The 21,952-nt window shown below is 39.6% G+C and overlaps 3 protein-coding genes across 5 annotated transcripts in view; 2 read left to right on the forward strand and 1 right to left on the reverse strand.

Annotated features, from left to right (window-relative positions):
- LOC123519302 (adenosine kinase-like) overlaps window positions 1-7,337 on the forward strand; it is a 36,970-nt gene extending 29,633 nt beyond the window's left edge. For all 3 annotated transcript variants that reach the window (XM_045280471.1, XM_045280472.1, XM_045280473.1), the window contains one exon: window positions 6,130-7,337. In XM_045280471.1, coding sequence (XP_045136406.1) covers window positions 6,130-6,257 — 128 coding nt within the window. In that variant the 3' untranslated portion in view covers window positions 6,258-7,337. The remainder of the gene's footprint in view (window positions 1-6,129) is intronic.
- The window catches only part of LOC123519301 (oplophorus-luciferin 2-monooxygenase non-catalytic subunit-like), an 85,689-nt gene that overhangs the window by 19,183 nt on the left and 44,554 nt on the right, over window positions 1-21,952 (reverse strand). The window lies entirely within an intron of this gene.
- LOC123519304 overlaps window positions 18,230-21,952 on the forward strand; it is a 36,554-nt gene continuing 32,831 nt past the window's right edge. Inside the window, 1 exon segment of the mRNA XM_045280474.1 lies at window positions 18,230-18,400. Within this exon segment, the coding sequence (XP_045136409.1) occupies window positions 18,377-18,400 (24 nt within the window). The 5' untranslated portion in view covers window positions 18,230-18,376.

Below are 21,952 nucleotides of genomic sequence, written 5' to 3' on the forward strand. Positions count from 1 at the left end.
CGAAGGCTTTCGATATGTCAAGGCCGACAGCAAAGGTTTCACCGAAGTCCCTAAAGAGGATGACCAAGATTCAGTTAGGAAAGTAAGAAGATCACCAGTAGATCTGCCTTTACGGAAACCATACTGGCAATCAGAGAGAAGGTTGTGAGCTGATAGATGCCTCATTATCTTCCTATTAAGGATAGACTCAAAGGCTTTAGAAAGGCAGGAAATCAAAGCTATAGGGCGGTAGTTAGAAGGATTGGAGTGGTCACCTTTTTAGGGACAGGTTGAATGTGAGCAAACTTCCAGCAAGAAGGATAAATAGAAGTAGAGACACAGATGAAAGAGTTTGACCAGGCAGTGAGCGAGTTCGGAAGCACAGTTTTGAGAACAACAGGAGGGACTCCATCCGGACCGTAAGCCTTCCGAGAATCAAGGCCAGAGAGGGCCAGGAAAACGTCTTTATAAAGAATTTTAATTTTAGGGATGAAGTAGTCAGAGGGTGGAGGAGTAGGAGGAATATGCCCAGAATCATCCAAAGTTGAGTTGGTAGCAAAGGTTTGAGCGAAGAGTTCAGCTTTAGAAAAGAAGAGACAGCTGTAGAGCCATCTGGATGAAGTAAAGGAGGGAAAGACGAAGAAGTAAAGTTGTTAGAGATATTATTGGCTAGATGCCAGAAATCTCGAGAGGAGTTAGAATTGGAAAGACTTTGACATTTTCTATTGATGAAAGAGTTTTAGTAAGTTGGAGAATAGATTTGGCATGATTACGGGCAGAAATATATAGGGCATGAGTTTCAGCAGTTGGATGGCTACGGAACCGTTTGTGAGCCGCCTCTCTATCATTGACAGCACGAGAACAAGCAGAGTTAAACCAAGGCTTTTTAGCTTTAGGGTTAGAGAAAGTATGAGGAATGTATAGCTCCATGCCAGAGATAATCACCTCTGTTATGCGCTCGGCACAAAGAGAAGGATCTCTGGCATGAAAACAATAATCATCCCAAGGGAAATCAGAATAGTACTGCCTTAGTTGTGTATGTGTGTATGTGTGTGTGTGTGTGTGTGTGTGTGTGTGTGTGTGTGTGTGTGTGTGTGTGTGTGTGTATTTACCTAGTTGTATTTACCTAGTTGTAGTTTTAAAGGGCCTGGGCTTTATGCTCGTGTGGTCCCGTCTCCATATCTACACTTATCCAATTTTTCTTTAAAACTATGTACACTCTTTCCTGATACCACTTCCTCACTCAAACTGTTCCAAGTCTCAACACATCTTTGCGGGAAACTAAATTTTTAACATCTCTCAGACATCGTCCCTTCCTTAGTTTCTTACTATGCGATCTTGTGCTTCTAAAGTCATATTCTTCTCTCAGGATCAGTTTCTCATTATCCACTTCATCCATTCCGTTAATCAATTTATAAACTTGTATCAGATCCCCTCTCTCTCTTCTCTGCTCCAAGGTTGGTAGATCCATTGCTTTTAGTCTCTCCTCATATGCCATCCCTTTAAATTCTGGAACCATTCTTGTAGCCATTTTTTGTAGTCTCTCTAATTTTCTTATGTGTTTCTTTTTTGTAGAGTCCACACAACTCCTGCATATTCCAATCTAGGTCTTATTTTAGTACTTATCAATTTCTTCATCATTTCCTTGTCCATATAGTGAAATGCTACTCCAATATTCCTTAGCAAATTATACGTCTCTCTGAAAATTCTATCAATATGGCTTACCGGTTGATTATTTTCTTCCATTGTCACTCCCAAGTCCTTTTCCTTTTTTACTTTTCTAGTTCTACTCCATCTCCCATCTTATAGATTCCCACTGGTCGTCTTTCACTTTTTCCCATTTCCATGACATGGCTTTTGTCCACATTGAATTCCATCTCCCATTTTTTGCTCCATTTCCAGATCTTGTTTAAGTCTTCCTGTAGTATTTCACAATCCTCTTTTGTTTAATGACTCTGCACAGTTTCGCATCGTCCACAAACAGATTTATGTAGCTGTTCACTCCCTCTGGCATGTCATTTATATATACGAGAAAAAGTATTGGTGCCAATACTGACCCCTGTGGCACTCCGCTGTCTACTGTTCTCCACTTGGACTTCATATCTTTAACTATCGTCCTTATTTCTCTCCCCCTTAAGTAATTCTTCATCCATCTCAATGTGCTTCCTTTTAAGCCACCCTTCTCCTCTAACTTCCATAGTAATCTTTCATGTGGCACTTTATCAAAAGCCTTTTTTAGATCTAAATAAATACAGTCAACCCATCCCTCTCTCTTGTACTTTATCAACTATTCTAGAGTAGAAACTCAATAAATTTGTCACACATGACCGACCTTTTCTAAAACCAAATTGGCTATTTGATAATATTTTGTTGTCTTCAAGAAACTCGATCCATTGCTTCTTTATTACTTTTTCACACATCTTGCATATTACACTAGTTAGTGATACCGGTCTGTAATTTAAAGGTTCTTCCTTCCTTCCGCTCTTATATATGGGAACCACCTCAGCTCTTTTCCACTCCACTGGCACTGTTCCATTTTCTATTGAGCATTTTATGATGTTGTATATTGGACTTGCTAGTTCTTCCCTACATTCTTTCAGTATTCTGCCTGAGACTTCATCCGGTCCCATTGCCCTTTCCTCATCCAATTCCGTCATCAACTTTTTTATTTCAAGCTTGGTTACTTTAATCTCTTTCATATAGACAGTCTCTCTATTACCCTGTGGTCTTTCAAATTTGGATTCCTTAGTAAAGACCTCATGAAATTTACTATTTAACAGTTCTGCCATACATTTTGTGTGTGTGTGTGTGTGTGTGTGTGTGTGTGTCAATTTGGCTTACTGGTTGATTGTTTTCTTCCATCGTCACTCCTAAGTCCTTTTCCTTTTTGACTTTCTCCAGTTCTACTCCATCTCCCATCTTATAGATTCCCACAGGTCGTCTTTCACTCTTTCCCATTTCCATGACATGGCTTTTGTTCACATTGAATTCCATTTCCCACTTCTTACTCCATTCCCAGATCTTATTTAGGTCTTGCAGTATTTCACAATCCTCCTTTTGCTTTATATCTCTGCACAGTTTCGTATCATCCGCAAACAAATTTATGTAGCTGTTCACTCCTTCTGGCATGTCGTTAATATAAATGAGGAAAAGTACTGGTGCCAATACTGACCCCTGTGGCACTCCGCTTTCTACTGCTCTCCACTTGGACTTCATATCTTTAACTACCGTCCTTATTTCTCTCCCCCTCAAATAATTTTCTATCCATCTCAATGTGCTTCCTTTTAAGCCACCCTTCTCCTCTAACTTCCACAGTAATCTTGCATGTGGCACTTTGTCAAACGCCTTTTTAAATCCAAATAGATGCAGTCAACCCATCCTCTCTCTCTTGTACTCTATCAACTATTCTAGAATAGAAACTCAATAAATTAGTTACACAAGACCGTCCTTTTCTAAAACCAAATTGGCTATTTGATATTAATTTGTTGTCTTCAAGGAACTCGATCCATTGTTTCTTTATTATTCTTTCACACATCTTGCATATTACACTAGTTAGTGATACCGGTCTGTAATTTAAAGGTTCTTCTTTCCTTTCGCTCTTATATATGGGAACCACCTCAGCTCTTTTCCATTCTACTGGCACTGTTCCATTTTCTATTGAGCATTTTATGATGTTGTATATAGGACTTGCTAGTTCTTCCCTACATTCTTTCAGTATTCTGCCTGAGACTTCATCCGGTCCCATTGCCTTCTCTTCATGTGTGTGTGTGTGTGTGTTTACCTAGTTGTATTTACCTAGTTGTAGTTTTACAGGTCCTGGGCTTTATGCTCGTGTGGCCCCATCTCCTTATCTACACTTATCCAGTTTTTCTTTAAAACTATGTACACTCTTTGCTGACACCACTTCCTCACTCAAACTGTTCCAAGTCTCAACACATCTTTGCGGGAAACTAAATGTGTGTGTGTGTGTGTGTGTGTGTTTACCTAGTTGTATTGTACAGGGTTCAAGCAGGGCTCATAGTGTCCTGTCTCCATATCTCCATTTATCTAATTTTTCCTTAAAGTTAGGCACATTATGTGCTGTAACAACTTCATTATCCAATGCATTCCATTTTTCCACCGTTCTGTGTGGAAAGCTGTATTTTCCAATATCCTTCACATACTGCCTCATCCTGATCTTTTCATGTCCTCTTGTCCTTCCATCATCTTCTGTCAACAGCACCAGGTCTTCTTTGTCTATCTTTTCAATATTATTTACTATCTTATAAATTGTTATTAGGTCCCCACATTATCCTATCTTGTATGGTTGGCAGTCCCATTTCCTTCAGTCGTTCTTCATATGTGAGGTCCTTTAACCCTTAAAGTACAGGGAGTTGATTTACTTTCCATCTGTAACACCTGTCAAAAATGCTAAAAGATTTTTTTCCTTATAAAAGCATATTTCTTTGTGTTATTCTGAGTACAACAATGTAGTTTTCAACATGTTATGACCTGTGAGCAAAGTTATTGCATATCAAAAAATTCTCCCCGAACCCATGGCAGAACCCACCGCTAAGAAATACCCTCCCAAGCTCCGATGACACTGCGCAAGTGCTCTCTCTCTCTCTCTCTCTCTCTCTCTCTCTCTCTCTCTCTCTCTCTCTCTCTCTCTCTCTCTCTCTCTCTCTCTCTCTCTCTCTCTCTCTCTCTCTCTCTCTCTCTCTCTCTTTTTGGTCATTTGAATTTGATATAAAAGTAGGAACTTTTGCATCTCTTAATTATAATTTACTTGATAAAACCCCATCTATGTTCATATACATCATTTTTAGTTAAACTTTTTCTCTTCCTTCTCTTTTATATACCATTTCCTTATCCTGTGATTCCTGTCTCCTATAATTCTCCAAAAAAATGCTTTCTCCTCCTCCTCTGACCTTTCATTATTTTTTTTATCTTGCTTCTGCCACCAGTTCGTTGTGTCTCTTCCTTTCCTCCTCGTTTCTATTTTTCTTTATATATATATCTTTGCAACCTTCTGTTTCTCTGAGTTTTGTTTTTCTATATGGCCCCATTCTATGGATTTCTTCTAGTACTTCCTCTTCTTAAGTTCTGTCTATCCTCGTCATTTAGATGTTTTAGTAAGTCTTTTACTGATTTCATTTCGTCCTTTTCCCTTCTTGGTCTATATTTAACATTTTTGTCTTTCAGGCCAAAAATAATTACTTTTTTTTCCGCAATTTCTCTTACTAAATTTTCTTTTTTTCTTCAGGACTCCTATCATTTTGTTTGTCATATTTTCATTTCTTTCTTTTAACTGTTCTTGAAATACTTCCTGAAATGTTTCCTTGTCTTTCTTATCTTGGATTCTCCATGCCTGTACTTCTTTTTTAATCACATCTTGTAATCTTTCTTCTTCTTTGTTAACTAGATCTTTCAGCTTCTTTTTCTTTCTCGGCTTTACCGAGTCCTTCTTCCATCAATTTCTTGTAGTTTGCTACTTCCTTTTCTAATTCTTCATTTTCTGTTCTTAGCCTAGTTTCATTTTCTTCCACTCTTTTTATCCTTTCTCTCAGTTTTTTAAACTCTTTCCTGTTCTTCATTCTCTTTCATTCCCATACTCTCTTTATCCATTTATCTCATTTATGTTCAATAGTCAACACTCTATTAAATAGCGAAGTATGTGCCGTATCAAAGCCTTCAAATGCTCTTTCTCCCTCACCAACATAGTCATCATCAGCTTTCATTCTTTCCCGTGTCTCATACCTGCATTTAGATGGAATCTCTTCCTTACTCATGATTTTGTAGCACTGTATTCATGAAAATGAGTCTACACTACTCGCCCAGGCCACTGCAAACCCAAACAACAGGTAGTGGAGATCAGCTGATTCTCAGGAGCGACGGTACTGCATCCTTCCTCGACCGGGTCTTTTGTGTGTGTGTGTGTGTGTGTGTGTGTGTGTGTGTGTGTGTGTGTGTGTGTGTGTGTGTGTGTGTGTGTGTGTGTGTGTGTGTGTGTGATAGATATGATTACTGTCTACATAAATTTATCTCTTCCATAATATTAAGAAATATTGCAATAAGAAACACTGTATTGCATGTCTTAACTCTATATCAGAGTGTCTTATGAAAAATTGGCAATAGGATACAAGATATTATTGGTTTTGTATGGTACAGGGTTCCTGTCCCAGCTGGTACAGGGCAGGGATGTGGCCGACTGCATTAAGTGCGGGATCTGGGCTGCCACGGAGATCATCCAGAGGTCTGGCTGTACCTTCCCTCCAGATCTTCACTACAAGAACTAAATAAATCTTCCCACACACTACCTCCAGCGGCAGCAATGCTTGGCCTCCTACATGGTGACTGAGGCTCAAAACTGAGTGTGACACAACTCTTTCACAATGTTTCTACAATTAAATGATATGCAAATGACAGCTGTATGGAAGCTTGGCATGATGTATTGGCTATTCCCCTTTTCTTTGGGATCCCATCCTGCTATAATCTTGGCCATGAAAGGCACTCTGGTGTTCACTAGCTCTCTACAATCATGTAAACATTAGTAAAGCAAGATGAAAGCTTTGCACAAAAAAAAAAAAAATCTTTCACAGTAAGGAGAAACATATATCACAGCTAAGACAATGTCTATTTCTAATTCTACTTTTGCACTATTGTTTTATACAGTAGACACTCAACCTACTCCTGCTTCCAGCATGGAAAGATGAATGACTGACTTCCTGTACACATTTCTGCTATAACCACTGCCTTTGATATATGTATTGTGAACAGCTCCTCTATGTATAAAACTGTATGTATTACTTGTATGTAATGAATGCTGCACTGAGGAAACTGTGTTCAGGAGGGAGTTGTTATGAGTGATATTTATGTGTATGTCATTTTGGTCTTGACTTACATCTTTCTTATGACATTGAGGTAGAACTTATAATTTTTTTGATGTATTTTACATTAACTTAACTTAATTAATCATTTTAATAAACAAGATTCAGTATAGAAAATACTCCAACAACTTTTGTTAACATTATCTTAGTGTTGGAAAGGTTGAAAATATATTGTAAATCTCTGACAGTATAATGGGCAGCTTGGTGCAGGAAATGTAAAGCGAGAAGGCTGGCATCCCAGAGGTGAGAGTCAAAGCCAGCTTTGTGTCACTACTCAGGACTGGCCACAGCACCACCACCATCTTGCCAAGACATTTTCTATTCTCCCTCTCCATGGCTTTTTTGTATATCTTGCTGATTTTATGCAGCTTGTGACTTTGATATAATAGCATCTCTAAACCAGATATTTTATATTTTTTTTCTATATTCAACAAATTTTTGCCAGATGTTAAAAACATTCTTGTTATGCGCAATAAAATTTTTTCCATATCTTACGTCCACACTCCTCTTCCTGGCTTCAAGCGATATTATGAGAACTGATCAGTCATTCTGAATACTGGTTGTGTCCCTTGAAGGACCAAACCATGACTTCACTCTTCAAAACATCAACTGACAGGCTTGTTATGGGTCAGCAGGTGACTGTGGTCAAAGGACTATAGAAAAGGGATGTGGCTTGTGAATATTGAATGATAGCCTGATTGAGGCTTAAGTGGAGCAGCAGCGGAAGCTTAGCTGGTGTAAGGCAAGCAAGATGTGCTGAGGTGCATCACAAGCCAGTGGAGGCACAAACAAAAGGATTGCAACTTGAGTCTTAATACACAGTACACAAAAGAATATACGTACTATATATGTACATATATATATTATGTATGTATATATATATATATATATATATATATATATATATATATATATATATATATATATATATATATATATATATATATATATATTTATTTTTTTTTTTTTTTTTTTTTATGTAAGAGGGGAAAGCTGGCCAAGGGAGGGAAAAAGAAACCCACTTTGTTGCCACTCCTCTTACAGGTCTGAAAGAATTAACTGAAAAAAAGGAATAAATGTCTTGAAACCTCCCTCTTAAAATATGTCAAGTCATAGCAAGTTGGAAATACAGAAGAAGGCAGGGAGTTCCAGAATTTACCAGAGGAATGTATGAATGACTGAGAGCACTGGTTAACTCTTGCATTCAGGAGTTCGACAGAATAAGGGGGAGACGACGAAGAAAGTTTAGTGCAGTGAAGCCACAGGACAATGGGAGACATGCAGTTAGCAAGATCAGAAAAGCAGTCAACATGAAAATAGTGGTAGAAGATAGCAAGAGATGCAACATTCCAGCAGTGAGAAAGACGCTAAATACAGTCAGTCAGAGGAGGGGAGTTGATGAGAAGAACAGCTTTTGATTCCACCCTATCTAATAAAACAGAGTGGATCACCCCTCCCACCAAAAAACATGCAAAGAGAATTCCATACAGGGTCAGATAAGGCCCTTGTACAAAGTTAGCAGTTGGGGAGGCAAGAAAAACTGGTAGAGACATCTCAGAATGCCTAATTTCATAGAAGCTGTTTTAGCAAGAGATATGTGAAGTTCCAGTGTAGATTATGAGTAAAGGACAGATCAAGGATATTCAGAGTAGAAGAGGGAGACAGTTGAGTGTTATTGAAGAAAAAAAGATAGTTGTCTGGAAGGTTGTGTCAAGTTGATAGATGGAGGATTTGAGTTTTTGTGGCATTGAACACTACTAAGTTTTCTCTGCCTCAATAAAAAATCATAGAAAAATCAGAAGTCAGGCTTTCTGTGGCGTCCCTACAGGAACTGTTAACTTCCTGAGGGGTTAGTTGCCTCTGAAAAGACATGGAAAGGTGTAGGGTGGTATCATCAGCGTAGGAGTGGATAGGGGAAGAAGTTTGGTTAAGATCATTAATGAATAACAGGAAGAGGTGACAGGACAGAACCCTGAGGAACACCACTTAATAAATAGATTTAGGAGGAAAAAAGTGGCCGTCTACCACAGCAGTAAAAACAATCAGAGAAGAAACTTGAGATAAAGTTGTAAGGAGAATGATAGAAATCATAGGAAGATAGTTTTGAGATCAAATCTTTATGCCAGACACTATCAAAAGCTCTTAATATGTCTAAGGCAACAGCAAAAGTTTCAGCTAAATCTCTAAAAGAGGATGACCAAGAATCAGTAAGGAAAGCCAAAAGATCCCCAGTACAGTCATCCTGACAGAAGCCATACTGGTGATCAGATACAAGATAGTGAAGTGACATGTTTAAGAATCTTTTTATTGAGGATAGATTCAAAGACTTTAGACAAGTAAGAGATTAAAACTATAGGATGGTAGTTTGAGGGATTCAAACAGTCACCTTTTTTAGGAACAGGCTGAATGTAGTCAATAGACAGAGTTGGAAGAGTTTGGTCAGGCAAGGTACAAGCACGGAGGCACAGTTTTTGAGAACAATAGGAGGGACCCCATCAGCTCTGTAACCCTTCCAAGGGTTTAGGGCAGCAAGGGAAAATATCATTAAGAATTTTAACTGAAGGCATGAAATAATCAAAGAGAGGAGGAGAGGGAAGGATAAGCCCAGAATCATCCAAGGTTGAGCTATTAACAAAAGTTTGAGAGAAGAGTTCAGCTTTATAGAGACGTGATGACAGTGGTGCCATCAGGATGAAATAAAGGAAGGAAAGATGAAGAAATAAAATTATTGGAGATGTTTTTGACCAGATATCAGAAATCTCGAGAGGAGTTGGATTCTGAAAGATTTTGGCATTTTCAATTAACGAAGGAGTGTTTAGCAAGTTAAAGAACAGACTTGTCACGATTCCGGGCAGAAATATAAAGTGCATGAGATTCAGGTGATGGAAGGCTCAAGCACCATTTATGGCCAACCTCTTTACCATGCATAGCATGAGAACAGGTTGTGTTAAACCAAGGTTTAGAAGGTTTAGGCTGAGAAAAAGTGAGGAATGTACGCCTTCATGCCAGACACTATCATCTCTGTTATGCGTTCAGCACACAGAGATGGGACTCTGTCATGGAAACAGTAATGATCCCAAGGAAAATCAGCATATAGTACCTCCTCAGGTCTCCCAAACTTGCAGAAACAAAACACCAGAGGCACCTCCACTTTAAGAGAAATAGGCCAAGATACAGATATGAGATTGTGACTGGAGGAACCCAACAGAGAAGATAGGGTAACAGCATAAGCAGAAGGATTATAGGTAAGGAAAAGGCCAAAAATGTTAGGCATATTTTCAAGATGGTCAGGAATACGAGTAGAGTGTTGCATCATTTACTCCAGGTTATGGAGGACAGCAAAGTTGAAGATTAGTTCACTAGGATAGTCAGTGAAGGGAGAGGAAAGACAAAATATGTAATGGACATTGAAATTCCTTAGGATGGAGATCTCTGTGAAAGGACAAAGAGACAGAATGTGCTCCACTTTAGAAGTTAAATAATCAAAAATATTTCTTATAGTTAGAGGAGTTAGGGGAGAGGTAAACAGCACAATAAATTTAGTTAAAGAATGATTTTTGGGTCGATGCCAGATGGTGGAAGATTCAAGAGTGTGGACACAAGCAAGTCAAGTCGTTGCGGCACATATACACAAAATCCAGTTTTGGAAAGATGAGGATAAAGAAAGTAGGAGGGAACAGTAAAGGGGTTACTGTCAGTTGCCTCGGACACTTGCGTTTCATTAAGGAAAAGATGAGGTTTATCAGAGGAAAGGTGGTGCTCTACAGATTGAAAATTAGATCTAAGATAGAGAATGTAGCAAAAGTTATTGAAGAAAAAGTTGAGCAGGGAAGTCAAGACATTTGTGGTCGATACCGAGACAGCAATCCAACCTGAGGACATTTAAGGTCCTCTCCCCAGAAGGGAACTCCGAGGCTGGTTCTAGAGTCGCCATTTTTTTTTTTTTTTTTTATTACTTTTAAGAGAAAAGAGTGTGTGTAGTTTTGTGTGAAGGAAGAGAGTTGTCTTTAGAGGGCAGACTGTGACTGCCCCCTTGAGTTGCGAGACACAAAGGGAAACATTCAGGAATTTCACAACTAGCTTTGATGGTAGCTTCACAGCACCTCCAGAAATGATCCAGACCAGAACTGGGCAGACCAAAACCGGTCCAAATTAGAACTAGTGGGAGTAAATTATCGTTTTGGTAGATGGCTACTACTTCCTCTTTCTGGGAGGAAAAAAAAAAAAAAAAAAAAAAAATATATATATATATATATATATATATATATATATATATATATATATATATATATATATATATATATATATATATCAAAGGAAGCAAGCAATACTAGCAATCCTCCATACACCACCACATACACACCGCGTAGTGTAGTGATTAGCACGCTCGACTCACAATCGAGAGGGCCGGGTTCGAGTCCCGGGAAGCGGCGAGGCAAATGAGCAAGCCTCTTAATGTGTGGCCCCTGTTCACCTAGCAGTAAATAGGTACGGGATGTAACTCGAGGGTTTGTGGCCTCGCTTTCCCGGTGTGTGGAGTGTGTTGTGGTCTCAGTCCTACCCGAAGATCGGTCTATGAGCTCTGAGCCCGCTCCGTAATGGGAAAGACTGGCTGGGTGACCAGCAGTCGACCGAGGCGAATTAGGTGAATTATATTCACGGAGGAGGAGGCGCGTGGCAGCTCCAGCACCATGACGACGAGCGGGCGGCCAGCGTGCGGAAGCATAGGCGAGGGAAGGCTAAAGCTATGCTATACGTACACTCCTTTTTATACTGGAAACGGTATCCTTAATTCATCTTTTTAATCACCACCATTTTATGACCTTCGCAACTAATCACTCGGGTGGGGGAATGGATGTGGATTTTGGCAGGCGCCATGCGAATAACGAAACCGGTTTTTATACGCATAATAATGATCTACGCGTAATATTTGTGGGGCGTTTTTAGTCGGCTATGCTTATCAAGACTATTACCGTAATGGCCTTGGTAGCTAATGGCCCCTGTCTTGGCGGTGACGCCACGCCAGGGACCAAGAAAAACGCTCTTTATTATCGGGGGCGAGGTGACCGCCGCCTCGGTGCAGGGAAATCTGGGAAAATTTTGGTCCCGTTGGAACTTGTGAGGCCACTGCATGTCTGGCATTTGCCGGTCTCCTCACCCTTTTTTACCTTCTTATTCATAAGAGACGAATTGATTGGAATTAAGTAGCTCTCTCTCTCTCTCTCTCTCTCTCTCTCTCTCTCTCTCTCTCTCTCTCTCTCTCTCTCTCTCTCTCTCTCTCTCTCTCTACTGTTTCACAAGGTCGTTCATGGGCGTGGTTGTATAATTCAATAGTTTGTTTATAAATAATTCAAATTTATTGTCATAATTGTTTAATAAGAGTTTTTGGGTAAATTATCTCAGTTGTATGATTCAATGTCAAACTCGATTATTATTACCATTACCATTACCATTACAATAATAATAATAATAATAATAATAATAATAATAATAATAATAATAATAATAATAATAATAATAATAATAATAATAATAATAATAATAATAATAATAATAATAATAATAATTAATTATTATTATTATTATTATTATCAACATCAATATTATCATTATTATTACTACTACTGCTGCTGCTACTACTACTACTACTACTACTACTACTACTACTACTACTACTACTACTACTACTACTACTACTACTACTACTACTACTACTACTACTACTACTACTACTACTACTACTACTACTACTACTACTACTACTACTATAAATATAATAATAATAATAATAATAATAATAATAATAATAATAATAATAATAATAATAACAATAACGATAACAAGATGAAGGTACAACGACATTTTTAACGCATTATTCAAATTTCTTACTTTTTTAATAATCTAGTATTTTTATTTATCTTTATTTCTATTCTTGATGTTACTTTTTGTTGTTTTAACGTCATATGATCTCAGGTAGCGGCGCCCCGCGATATCCAGCACATGATCAGCACTCACTTCTCGGCAGCAAGGCGTGGCGAAGGCAAGCAGCTTACACATAAAGGTGAGTCAATGAGTCATCAGCCAATCACATGCACGGAAATTTAGGGTGGCACTCGCCTTGACCAATCAGACGACAGGATGGGACAGTCACCTCAACACACGGACGTCACAATCGTATCCGTTTATGCTGAGACTGAATTCTATTTCCAATGATTACAGAAGGGAGGGAGGGGGAGAGAAGAGGCCGCCCCTTCAGTCTCCCTCTTCCACAGCATAAGTTTTGTTTCCTTCTGAATCAATGCAGGGCTGGATTTTTTTTTTTTTTTTTATGTAATGAGTCTTTAGAACGTAAAAACCAGAATAATAATAATAATAAAAAAAAAGGAAGCTGCAAGAAACCACCAGACCTACATGTGGCAGTCCCTATACGAAACAGCCAGAGGTTTCCACCAGTCATCCTCATCCATACACTTATCTTGTGACTTGTGGGAGTCACTCTCCCACTAATGTTTCATGCATTCTGACTGCACAAATTTGGATCTGCGGTATCATGGATCGGATAAAGCAGGATAAAAGATGTACTATAGCTATTACACAGTCGCCCTTTCTATTAAAATCAGTCTCTAAAAGAAAACATAAAAATATGTTACAACAGTCATTCCTTTGAAGAAAACCGTAACACTGCTCTTTGGTATCTCTTTCCTTCCTTATTAGTCGTTCTTCTTGGTCTACAGCGACATCTTAACATTACAACAGCCAGAAATTGCAAAATCTATTCTTTAATACCCTTCATTCTTGTGATACTTATAAAGACTTTAATACATTATTCCTTGCGCTGTGAATAGTTGCACATCCAGTAAATGCGTTAAAACTATCATATAGTCAGACATTAAAGGAAAATTTTCAAAATCATTGGAATCTGGTCAAGGGGAAAAACATTTCACACTATTACTGTCAAACCCGTGATGAAAACAATCTTAACTACTACAGGGTCAGACTCAGGGGACAATCTTAAACCTATGAGTCACCTCCATAATGAAAGGAAAAAAAATTGATAACTAAATACATCTAAGGTTATTACAGGCAGCCTCTAAAGAAAATGGTTAAAAATAAATACTTCAAACTATTACCGAGTCACCCATTTCAGAAAGAATGTCACACCAAGAGAGAGAGAGAGAGAGAGAGAGAGAGAGAGAGAGAGAGAGAGAGAGAGAGAGAGAGAGAGAGAGAGAGAGAGAGAGAGAGAGAGAGAGAGAGAGAGAGAGAGAGAGAGAGAGCACCCTTAACCCTTTAACCTCTACTGACAATATGACACTTGACGCTTCATTACAGTCAACTTGGACCACTTCAGAGGGCAAGAATAGACCTGCAGGTACTGACAGCCTTGCACTAATACACTACACCTGTCACTTTAACGAGCCTTTCAAAATAACACCCCATTTTGTTTTATTCCTCAGTTTCCAAGACACTTATCCTTTAACATTTGAAGACCGCTTTGACTGTTTGGGGACGGGCACTTTAGTGGATTTTTTTTTTTTTACTTTTTTTCCTCTTATAATAGTGTTTAAGCTCTTGGTTGGTGCCCCTTCTACGTAAAGAAAACCCTTATGTTAATTTTGAACAGAGAGAGAGAGAGAGAGAACGGGGCATTACTCGTCTTTTCTAATAAGCTTCAGTACCGTTAATACTTTATGGTGCAAATATGTCTAAAAAACAACAATAATAAATAAATGAATAAATAAATAAATAAGTAAATAAAAGTTGCAGTCAGTTAATGAAAAAACACACAAAACAAGTATATATATATAACAGCGAAAAATAAATAGAAAAATAAATAAATAAATAGATAGATAAAATACTGTAGCACACGAAGAAATCAAGGTGGAATTCCAAAGGTCAAGGCGAAGAGACCTAACCTTAACTATTGCAGAAAAGATGCGTCATCCGGTACAGGTAAGGTAAACAAACATCTTCCTTACGACACACTTACCCTCGAGAGAGAGAGAGAGAGAGAGAGAGAGAGAGAGAGAGAGAGAGAGAGAGAGAGAGAGAGAGAGAGAGAGAGAGAGAGAGAGAGAGAGAGAGAGAGAGAGAGAGAGAGAGAGAGAGAGAGAGAGAGAGAGAGAGAGAGAGAGAGAGAGAGAGGAGAGAGAGAGAGAGAGAGAGAGAGAGAGAGAGAGAGAGAGAGAGAGAGAGAGAGAGAAAGGGGGGGTCAAGGTCAGGTTAACGCGGTACCATGACAACTCAGGCTGGCGAGGAAATGAGAATACAGTCCGTGGTGGAGGAAAGACAGAAGGAAATGAAGGAAAGCTGAGGTGAATGAAGGAGAGGAAAGTGAATGGACAGCAGGAAAGTAAAGGTAAATAAAGGGAAAAAAGGAAAAAGCAAGCGAACGAGAAGAAAATCTAATAAGTGAAGGAAAAGAAGGACCAGTAAGTGAAGGAAAGAAAGACAAAATAGAGGAAAGGAAAGAGGATTACGTGAAGAAGAAAAAAAAACGAGTAAACAAAGAAAGAAGTGGAAAGATAGGTAAGAGAAAGAAAGGAAGAGTAACTAAAGGAGAGTAAAGACGAGTAGGTAAGGGAAAGAAGAAAATGGAAGAAAGCAAAGTGGAGTAATTGAAGAAGAGTAAAGACCAATAAGGGAAGGGCAGGAAGAGGAGTACGGGAAGGCAAGACAGGTGAAGGAAGGCAGACATGATATATAAAGGAAAGGAAAAGTGAGTAAAATAAAAGAAAGGAAAAATAAACTATTGAATAAAGGAATGGAGACTTAAATGAAGAGAGGGAAATGAAAAGGAATTAAGTAAAAAAAAGAAAGCTAGTAAATGATGAAAAGTTAAGAAAAAAAAGTAAATGAAACGAAAAGAAAAAAAAAAAAAAGCCAAGGGAAAGCAAGTTAGGAGTATCTTGCGATTGTAAAAGAAAAATAATAATAAAATAAATAAATAAAAGAGGGAAGGGGGGAGGAAAGCTACAAGGTCAGAAGGTAGAGAGCAGCACAGTAACACCACCACGATAGGACGACAGACCACCGCAGGATGACAAACACGGCAAGGAGAAATATGTGAAGTGACAGTGACTCAAGAAAAGATAAACAGACAGAAATAAGTAAATAACAAAACCAAAATACTAATTAATGAAATAATAGGAAAAGCACAAAAGTTAAGGTAAGGTTTTCAAAATAAACAAACACGTCCTCACAACAGGTCAGTCTTGGGACGTAAACACGGGGAGAGCAGACAGGTAAAGAAGAGAAGCGGAGAGTCACAACGTCAAGAAATTCTATAGAAGCGATTAAGTTATCCGACTATACTGTGCGTGTATGCATGTAAGTCAACAGTGCTTAATTATTCACCTCTCTATAGGACAGAAAACACGGGAATAGGAGCAGATATTAGGAGGGAATATAAAGTTACATTATAGGAAATAACAATAAAAACGATTAATTTACCTGACAATACGCATATACATAATTAAGCAACACAATCTGACTATTCAAATGCTACTCTAGGAAAGTAAATACAGGGAATGGGAGTAGACATTGGAAGGAAATGCAAAGTCACAACATAATCGGAAAATAACAAGGTGAGATATGAATTTACCAGACTATACGTATACAAATATTTAGCCAACACAACCTGACCATCCACCACTCTAGGATAGAAAACACAGCGAACGTAGTGTTGAATAAATGAATGAATGTCAAGAGTCACTGCATCTCGAGGTATACTGTAGGAAGAAGACTAACTTACGTAGCGAACCAATATACCCACACAGTCTTACAAGTCACTCTGGCCAAGACATGATGAGTGGCGAGATGAGTCACAGCATAGCGGAGTAAGGAGAAAAGGAGACCGACTTACGACGCGAGACACTCCAGGAAAGAAAATATGCGGGAAAACTGAATGACAAGGTGTATCACGTCATCTCCAGGGAATGACACTGATTACAGCAGAGGAGGCGGCCTGTAAAGCTTTTAACCCCTTCAGTACTGGGACACATATTTACCATGGGTTTGCGTATGATTAGACGATTTCATTTACATTAGGAAGTCAGATAATTAATGACCAGAGTCTTCACTATTCTAACGCTGTAAAAAATCACCAGATAGTAAGATAGTCAGCAGAATGTGTTACTGAAGGGGTAAGTTTCGCAGTTTATTTTCGAACCAATAAATCCAAACAGTCTTCCAGCGAGACGCTATGCGATAAGACATGAGTGAATAAATGACTGAATGACATTAGGTGGGTGTAAAAATGTAAGCCATCAGTGAGTGACGCGACGCAAAAAAAGTAAATTAACCTACACAATCACAAAATACTCCACGCTGAGAAAGGAAACGACTGAAAAAAAAAAAAGTGAAGGACGTGCATGGTGAATCCTAATTTATCAGGAACCTAAGACAGAAAACGTGGAAATTACGCTCACACTGAGGATAAAGACCACATTCTGAAACACTTCTCCGTTACATATCCACTACTTTTAAAAGGCTCTGCTTGATGTGATGCAGGTTTTTAATGTTTTTTTTTTTATCGTCCTAGTGACAGATTATCAAGATTTTTGTATTATTAACAGGTGAAAGTCTTGAAAAACAGGATAATAATCTTTCTGACCTTAGAAAATAGTCGTGATGAGAAAGCAAAGCGCTTCTGAATACGGATCTAAATAAATGAGTGAATGGCACGGCGCGTCACAGCATCTCGAGGAACTGGCTGAAAGGGAGAGTTACGCCATAGTGCACCAGCAGACGCCTCGCCAGTGCACCAGTCCAGGAAAACAAATGTGGATAAGGCAACAGAATGAGGGAATAGAATGGCAAGTCACAATGTCTCCAGGAAATACGTAGCTATAATAGCCCTGCAAACGTCCCCTGGGTGGCGCCGTGACGTCACTGCGCGTCACACGTATGGGCAGTGCCTCACCTTGCGACGCGCGCCTCACTATAGTAACCACCCACACTTTCCACTAAGAAACGTTTAAAATATACAAGGTAACTCTCACTAAGTGTTACATCAGATCTTAGGAAAGAGATGACGCTGTTTGCACGTAAGAAGAGCGAGAGGGAGATAGGCGAGAAAAAAAGTAGGCTGGGCTGCGGGAAGCGAGGCGCGCACCAGCTGGCTTTGCAGTGCCGCGCCGCGACTCCCACGTGTGAAGGAACGTTTTCATAACACCCACAGGAGCATCTCCACCTCCCCCACACTTCACCCCCGCACAGATACCCACGGAAAACACCAAACAGGAATTAAATCAAGCCTCAACACTGCCTCGTAGCACCATCACAGCCCTAAACAGCAACCCCCGGCCCAGTGCTGCATGAGCAGTGACGTCACAGCGAAGGATGTCACGTGACCTCCAGGTGATGGCGGGAGGAGCTCGAATGGTGGAAGGTGTTTTAGTCTGTGGTGGTTCCTCGTGGCGTTCAGGTCAGCCTTGCCTCCTGTCTGTGCTTGCCCCTCACCTGGCCCGGGGGCTGTGAGGTCAAGTCAGCTGCCGCACGTCGTGTTAAGCAAGACTCGTGCAGTTATGGGTGTATTCTGTAACACACTTGTGAGTTTGGCATTATTGTTTGTGGTGTTGTTAATATTTATTATCTATCGTTATTGTTAACATTATTATCTATTATTATTATTTTTAATATTATTATTATTATTATTATTATTATTATTATTATTATTATTATTATTATTATTATCATTGTCAACTACAATCATATCGCTACAATTATCATTACTGTCTTTTACTATAATCATATTTATCATTATCAGTATTATCATCATTATCATTAGTTACTACTATCATCATTACTATTGCAGTTGCTATTACTGATGCTGTTGTTACTACTTCTTGAACTGTTGTTCTTGGTATATGCTTTATATCTAAAATTAAACTACACGTGTACTTTATAACTCGCTCGTACTATCATTACAATAATCATTATCATTATTATGATTGTCACTGTCAACATCACCATCATCATCATTACTACCACTTCCACTGTCGTTTTATGAGTCACTGTTGTCCTCATTCTCATTTGCGAAGGACTCCGATGAACTCCCGTAGGATTTCTCAGGCAGGAGGGAAGTGCGGCGGGTGGCAGGTGACTAAACGCGGGAAAATTCTCCAGGGGCTACGAGGTTAAAACTTTCCCGGGGAAATGTCAGGCCACTAAGCGAGCCAGTCCCGTCCCGCACCTTTCTAGCCGCGCAAGGGTCGGGGGAAGGGAGTCACGACCATTTTACTGAGACTTTTATGAGGAAATGTATCACAAGTGGGGCTTTGATGTGATATAACGGCTTTCCCCTTTTCCGCCTTGTGTTTGATACAACTGGGTGCCCTCTCGCCTTTTCCACCTGTTTGATACAACTGGGTGCCCTCTCACCTTTCCCACCTCCCGTTGACACTAAGACTTGAAAATTTGTCCCCGTCTGTAGAGTTTAAGGAGGAAATGTATCATCAATAAGTCGGGATCTGAGACAAGTTTCTGATCCCACTTCCAGTTAAGCGTGATGAAATGCTCTCAGCGTTTTCCAGCTCCTGTTAACGGTATGACTCCTTCTTACATACGAAAACTTACCTTTATATCATCTAGTTTTATGAGAAAATGTATATGTGACACAGGAAGGTTCTTATGATGCGATGCCCCCCCTCTCCCACCTCCCGTTAACCCTATGACTCCTCCTTACACTCAAGAATTTGCTTCATTTCTATACTTTTATGTTGTAACAAGCATGAAAGACGAGAGTTAGGTGACATTCGATGCGATAAAATGCCTCCTTTTTCTCTTATCTCCCGTAAACCCTTTGAAGCCTCCTTACACACGGAAACCTGCCTTCACTTCTATAGCTTCATGAGATGTAGCAAGCTTAAGAGACGAGGCGTTTCATGGTGATATGCTCTTCGTCTTTCCTGCCTTCCGTCAACACTGATTCCCGCTACACATGAACACATAACTTTATTTTCAATTTTATAAGGAAATGTAACAAATGAGACACGTGGAGCGCATGATCTGATTACTTCCTTGAGAGTATTTACCTTAAGAAATCGAGGAGGAATGTGTAGAGCGAGGTATATGTAAGACGGAGCGTGTGATGTGTTAAAGACATTTCCCATTGCTCTCCTTTCCTTTTGCCCTTTACACTCCCTTTACTCATACTCACAATACTCATTCATCTTGCACTTTCAGAATGTGTCCTCTTTATTTATCTTTTATACAGACGCCCTCCTTTTACTTCTTCCCGTCTCTCTCTCTCTCTCTCTCTCTCTCTCTCTCTCTCTCTCTCTCTCTCTCTCTCTCTCTCTCTCTCTCTCTCTCTCTCTCTCTCTCTCTCTCTCTTTACAAACACACAGAAAGACAGGCAATGCACATGTCCTTATCTCCCCCTTCCCTGATATGTCTCTTTGTCTCTTTCTTATCTATACCTTTTCAAGAATGACAGTAGTGGTTCCCAGACAGCATTGGGAGAGCCATAAGGTCTGCTGCTGTTTGGTTTTGCTGTTGTCATCGTTTGTAAAGAATAATGAAAGTAGGAAAAAGCACTAACTCATTTGTTATTGTTCTTTTTCTTTCTTTCTTTCTCATCCTCATTCCTTCTCTCACTCTCTCTCTCTCTCTCTCTCTCTCTCTCTCTCTCTCTCTCCCATACTTTACATCACTATCAGGCTCTTCTTAACCGCTTGACGCGTTTCCATATTCATTGTTTACTATTTGGTGATTTTACAAAGCTTCAGAAACTTATGTGTGGGATTAAACTAGTGAAGACTGTGGCCATTAATCTTCCGAATTACATAGAACCTTCCTAATGTCAATAAAATGGTCTAATCCTACACAAATCTTAAGGTAAAGTTGTGTTCCAGAACTGAAGAACAACCCATTGAGTACCATGACGCGTTTCCATATTCATTCTGTTTAATATTTGGTGATTCTATACACCTTCAGAAACTTATGTGAGGTATTAAAATAGTGAAGACTGTGGCCATTAATCTTCTGACCTCCATAGATCCTTCCTAATATCAATAAAATCGTTTAATCGTACACAAATCTCAAGGAATAGAATGTGTCCCAGTACTGAAGGAGTTAATGGTATCCTTGTTTCCTCACTCATTAGTTCCCACACCCTCTCCCCCACCCACAACAGCAGTGTTTCAATTTTCACTCAGCCAGGAGAAGAGGGAGGAAGGGTAGCAACACTCGGCGCCAACTAGGAAACGAAGCCGTGCCAGGATGACAAGTGGTTCTGGCAAGCCACGTGACAATTCTGCACATATTTAAAGGGAAAACTCCTGCATTTCATTTTTATGGCGTCGATGTTACTTTTATTTATTTGTTTCGCGTGTGTGTGTGTGTGTGTGTGTGTGTGTGTGTGTGTGTGTGTGTGTGTGTGTGTGTGTGTGTGTGTGTGTGTGTGTGTGTGTGTGTGTGTGTGTGTGTGTGTGTGTGTGTGTGTGTGTGTGTGTGTGTGTGTGTGTGTGTGCCGTCTTTTAAGAGCAAACTGTTGTGTTCCTTTAAATGTATTGCTCTCTCTCTCTCTCTCTCTCTCTCTCTCTCTCTCTCTCTCTCTCTCTCTCTCTCTCTCTCTCTGCAGCCTTGAGAAAGAGACCGGCAGCGTTTTTTCCTCGCTTCTCGATCTATTTATTAATGGCACCTTTAATTCATGGGACTCGTCACTTTAATAAACATTCCAGCTTCTGTGTTTATACTGACCAGGATCCCTCTACCCTCCTCCCCACCCAACCCACCCCACCATGGCTCCCTTTGATCTCGGTTGTGTCGAGAGAGAGAGAGAGAGAGAGAGAGAGAGAGAGAGAGAGAGAGAGAGAGAGAGAGAGAGAGAGAGAGAGAGAGAGATGAGAGAGAGAGAGGAGGAGGAGGAGGAGGAGGAGGAGGAGGAGGAGGAGGAGGAGGAGGAGGAGGAGGAGGAGGAGGAATGTTGAAGAGAATTATGCTAAAGAAGTAAAATAAGATGATGAGAAAGCGAAAGGAGAGAGAGAGAGAGAGAGAGAGAGAGAGAGAGAGAGAGAGAGAGAGAGAGAGAGAGAGAGAGAGAGAGAGAGAGAGACGACTGTGAACTAGACAATTTATACACACACACACACACACAC

The sequence above is a fragment of the Portunus trituberculatus genome, chromosome 45 (assembly GCF_017591435.1).
Source record: "Portunus trituberculatus isolate SZX2019 chromosome 45, ASM1759143v1, whole genome shotgun sequence".
NCBI classification, from domain to species: domain Eukaryota; kingdom Metazoa; phylum Arthropoda; class Malacostraca; order Decapoda; family Portunidae; genus Portunus; species Portunus trituberculatus.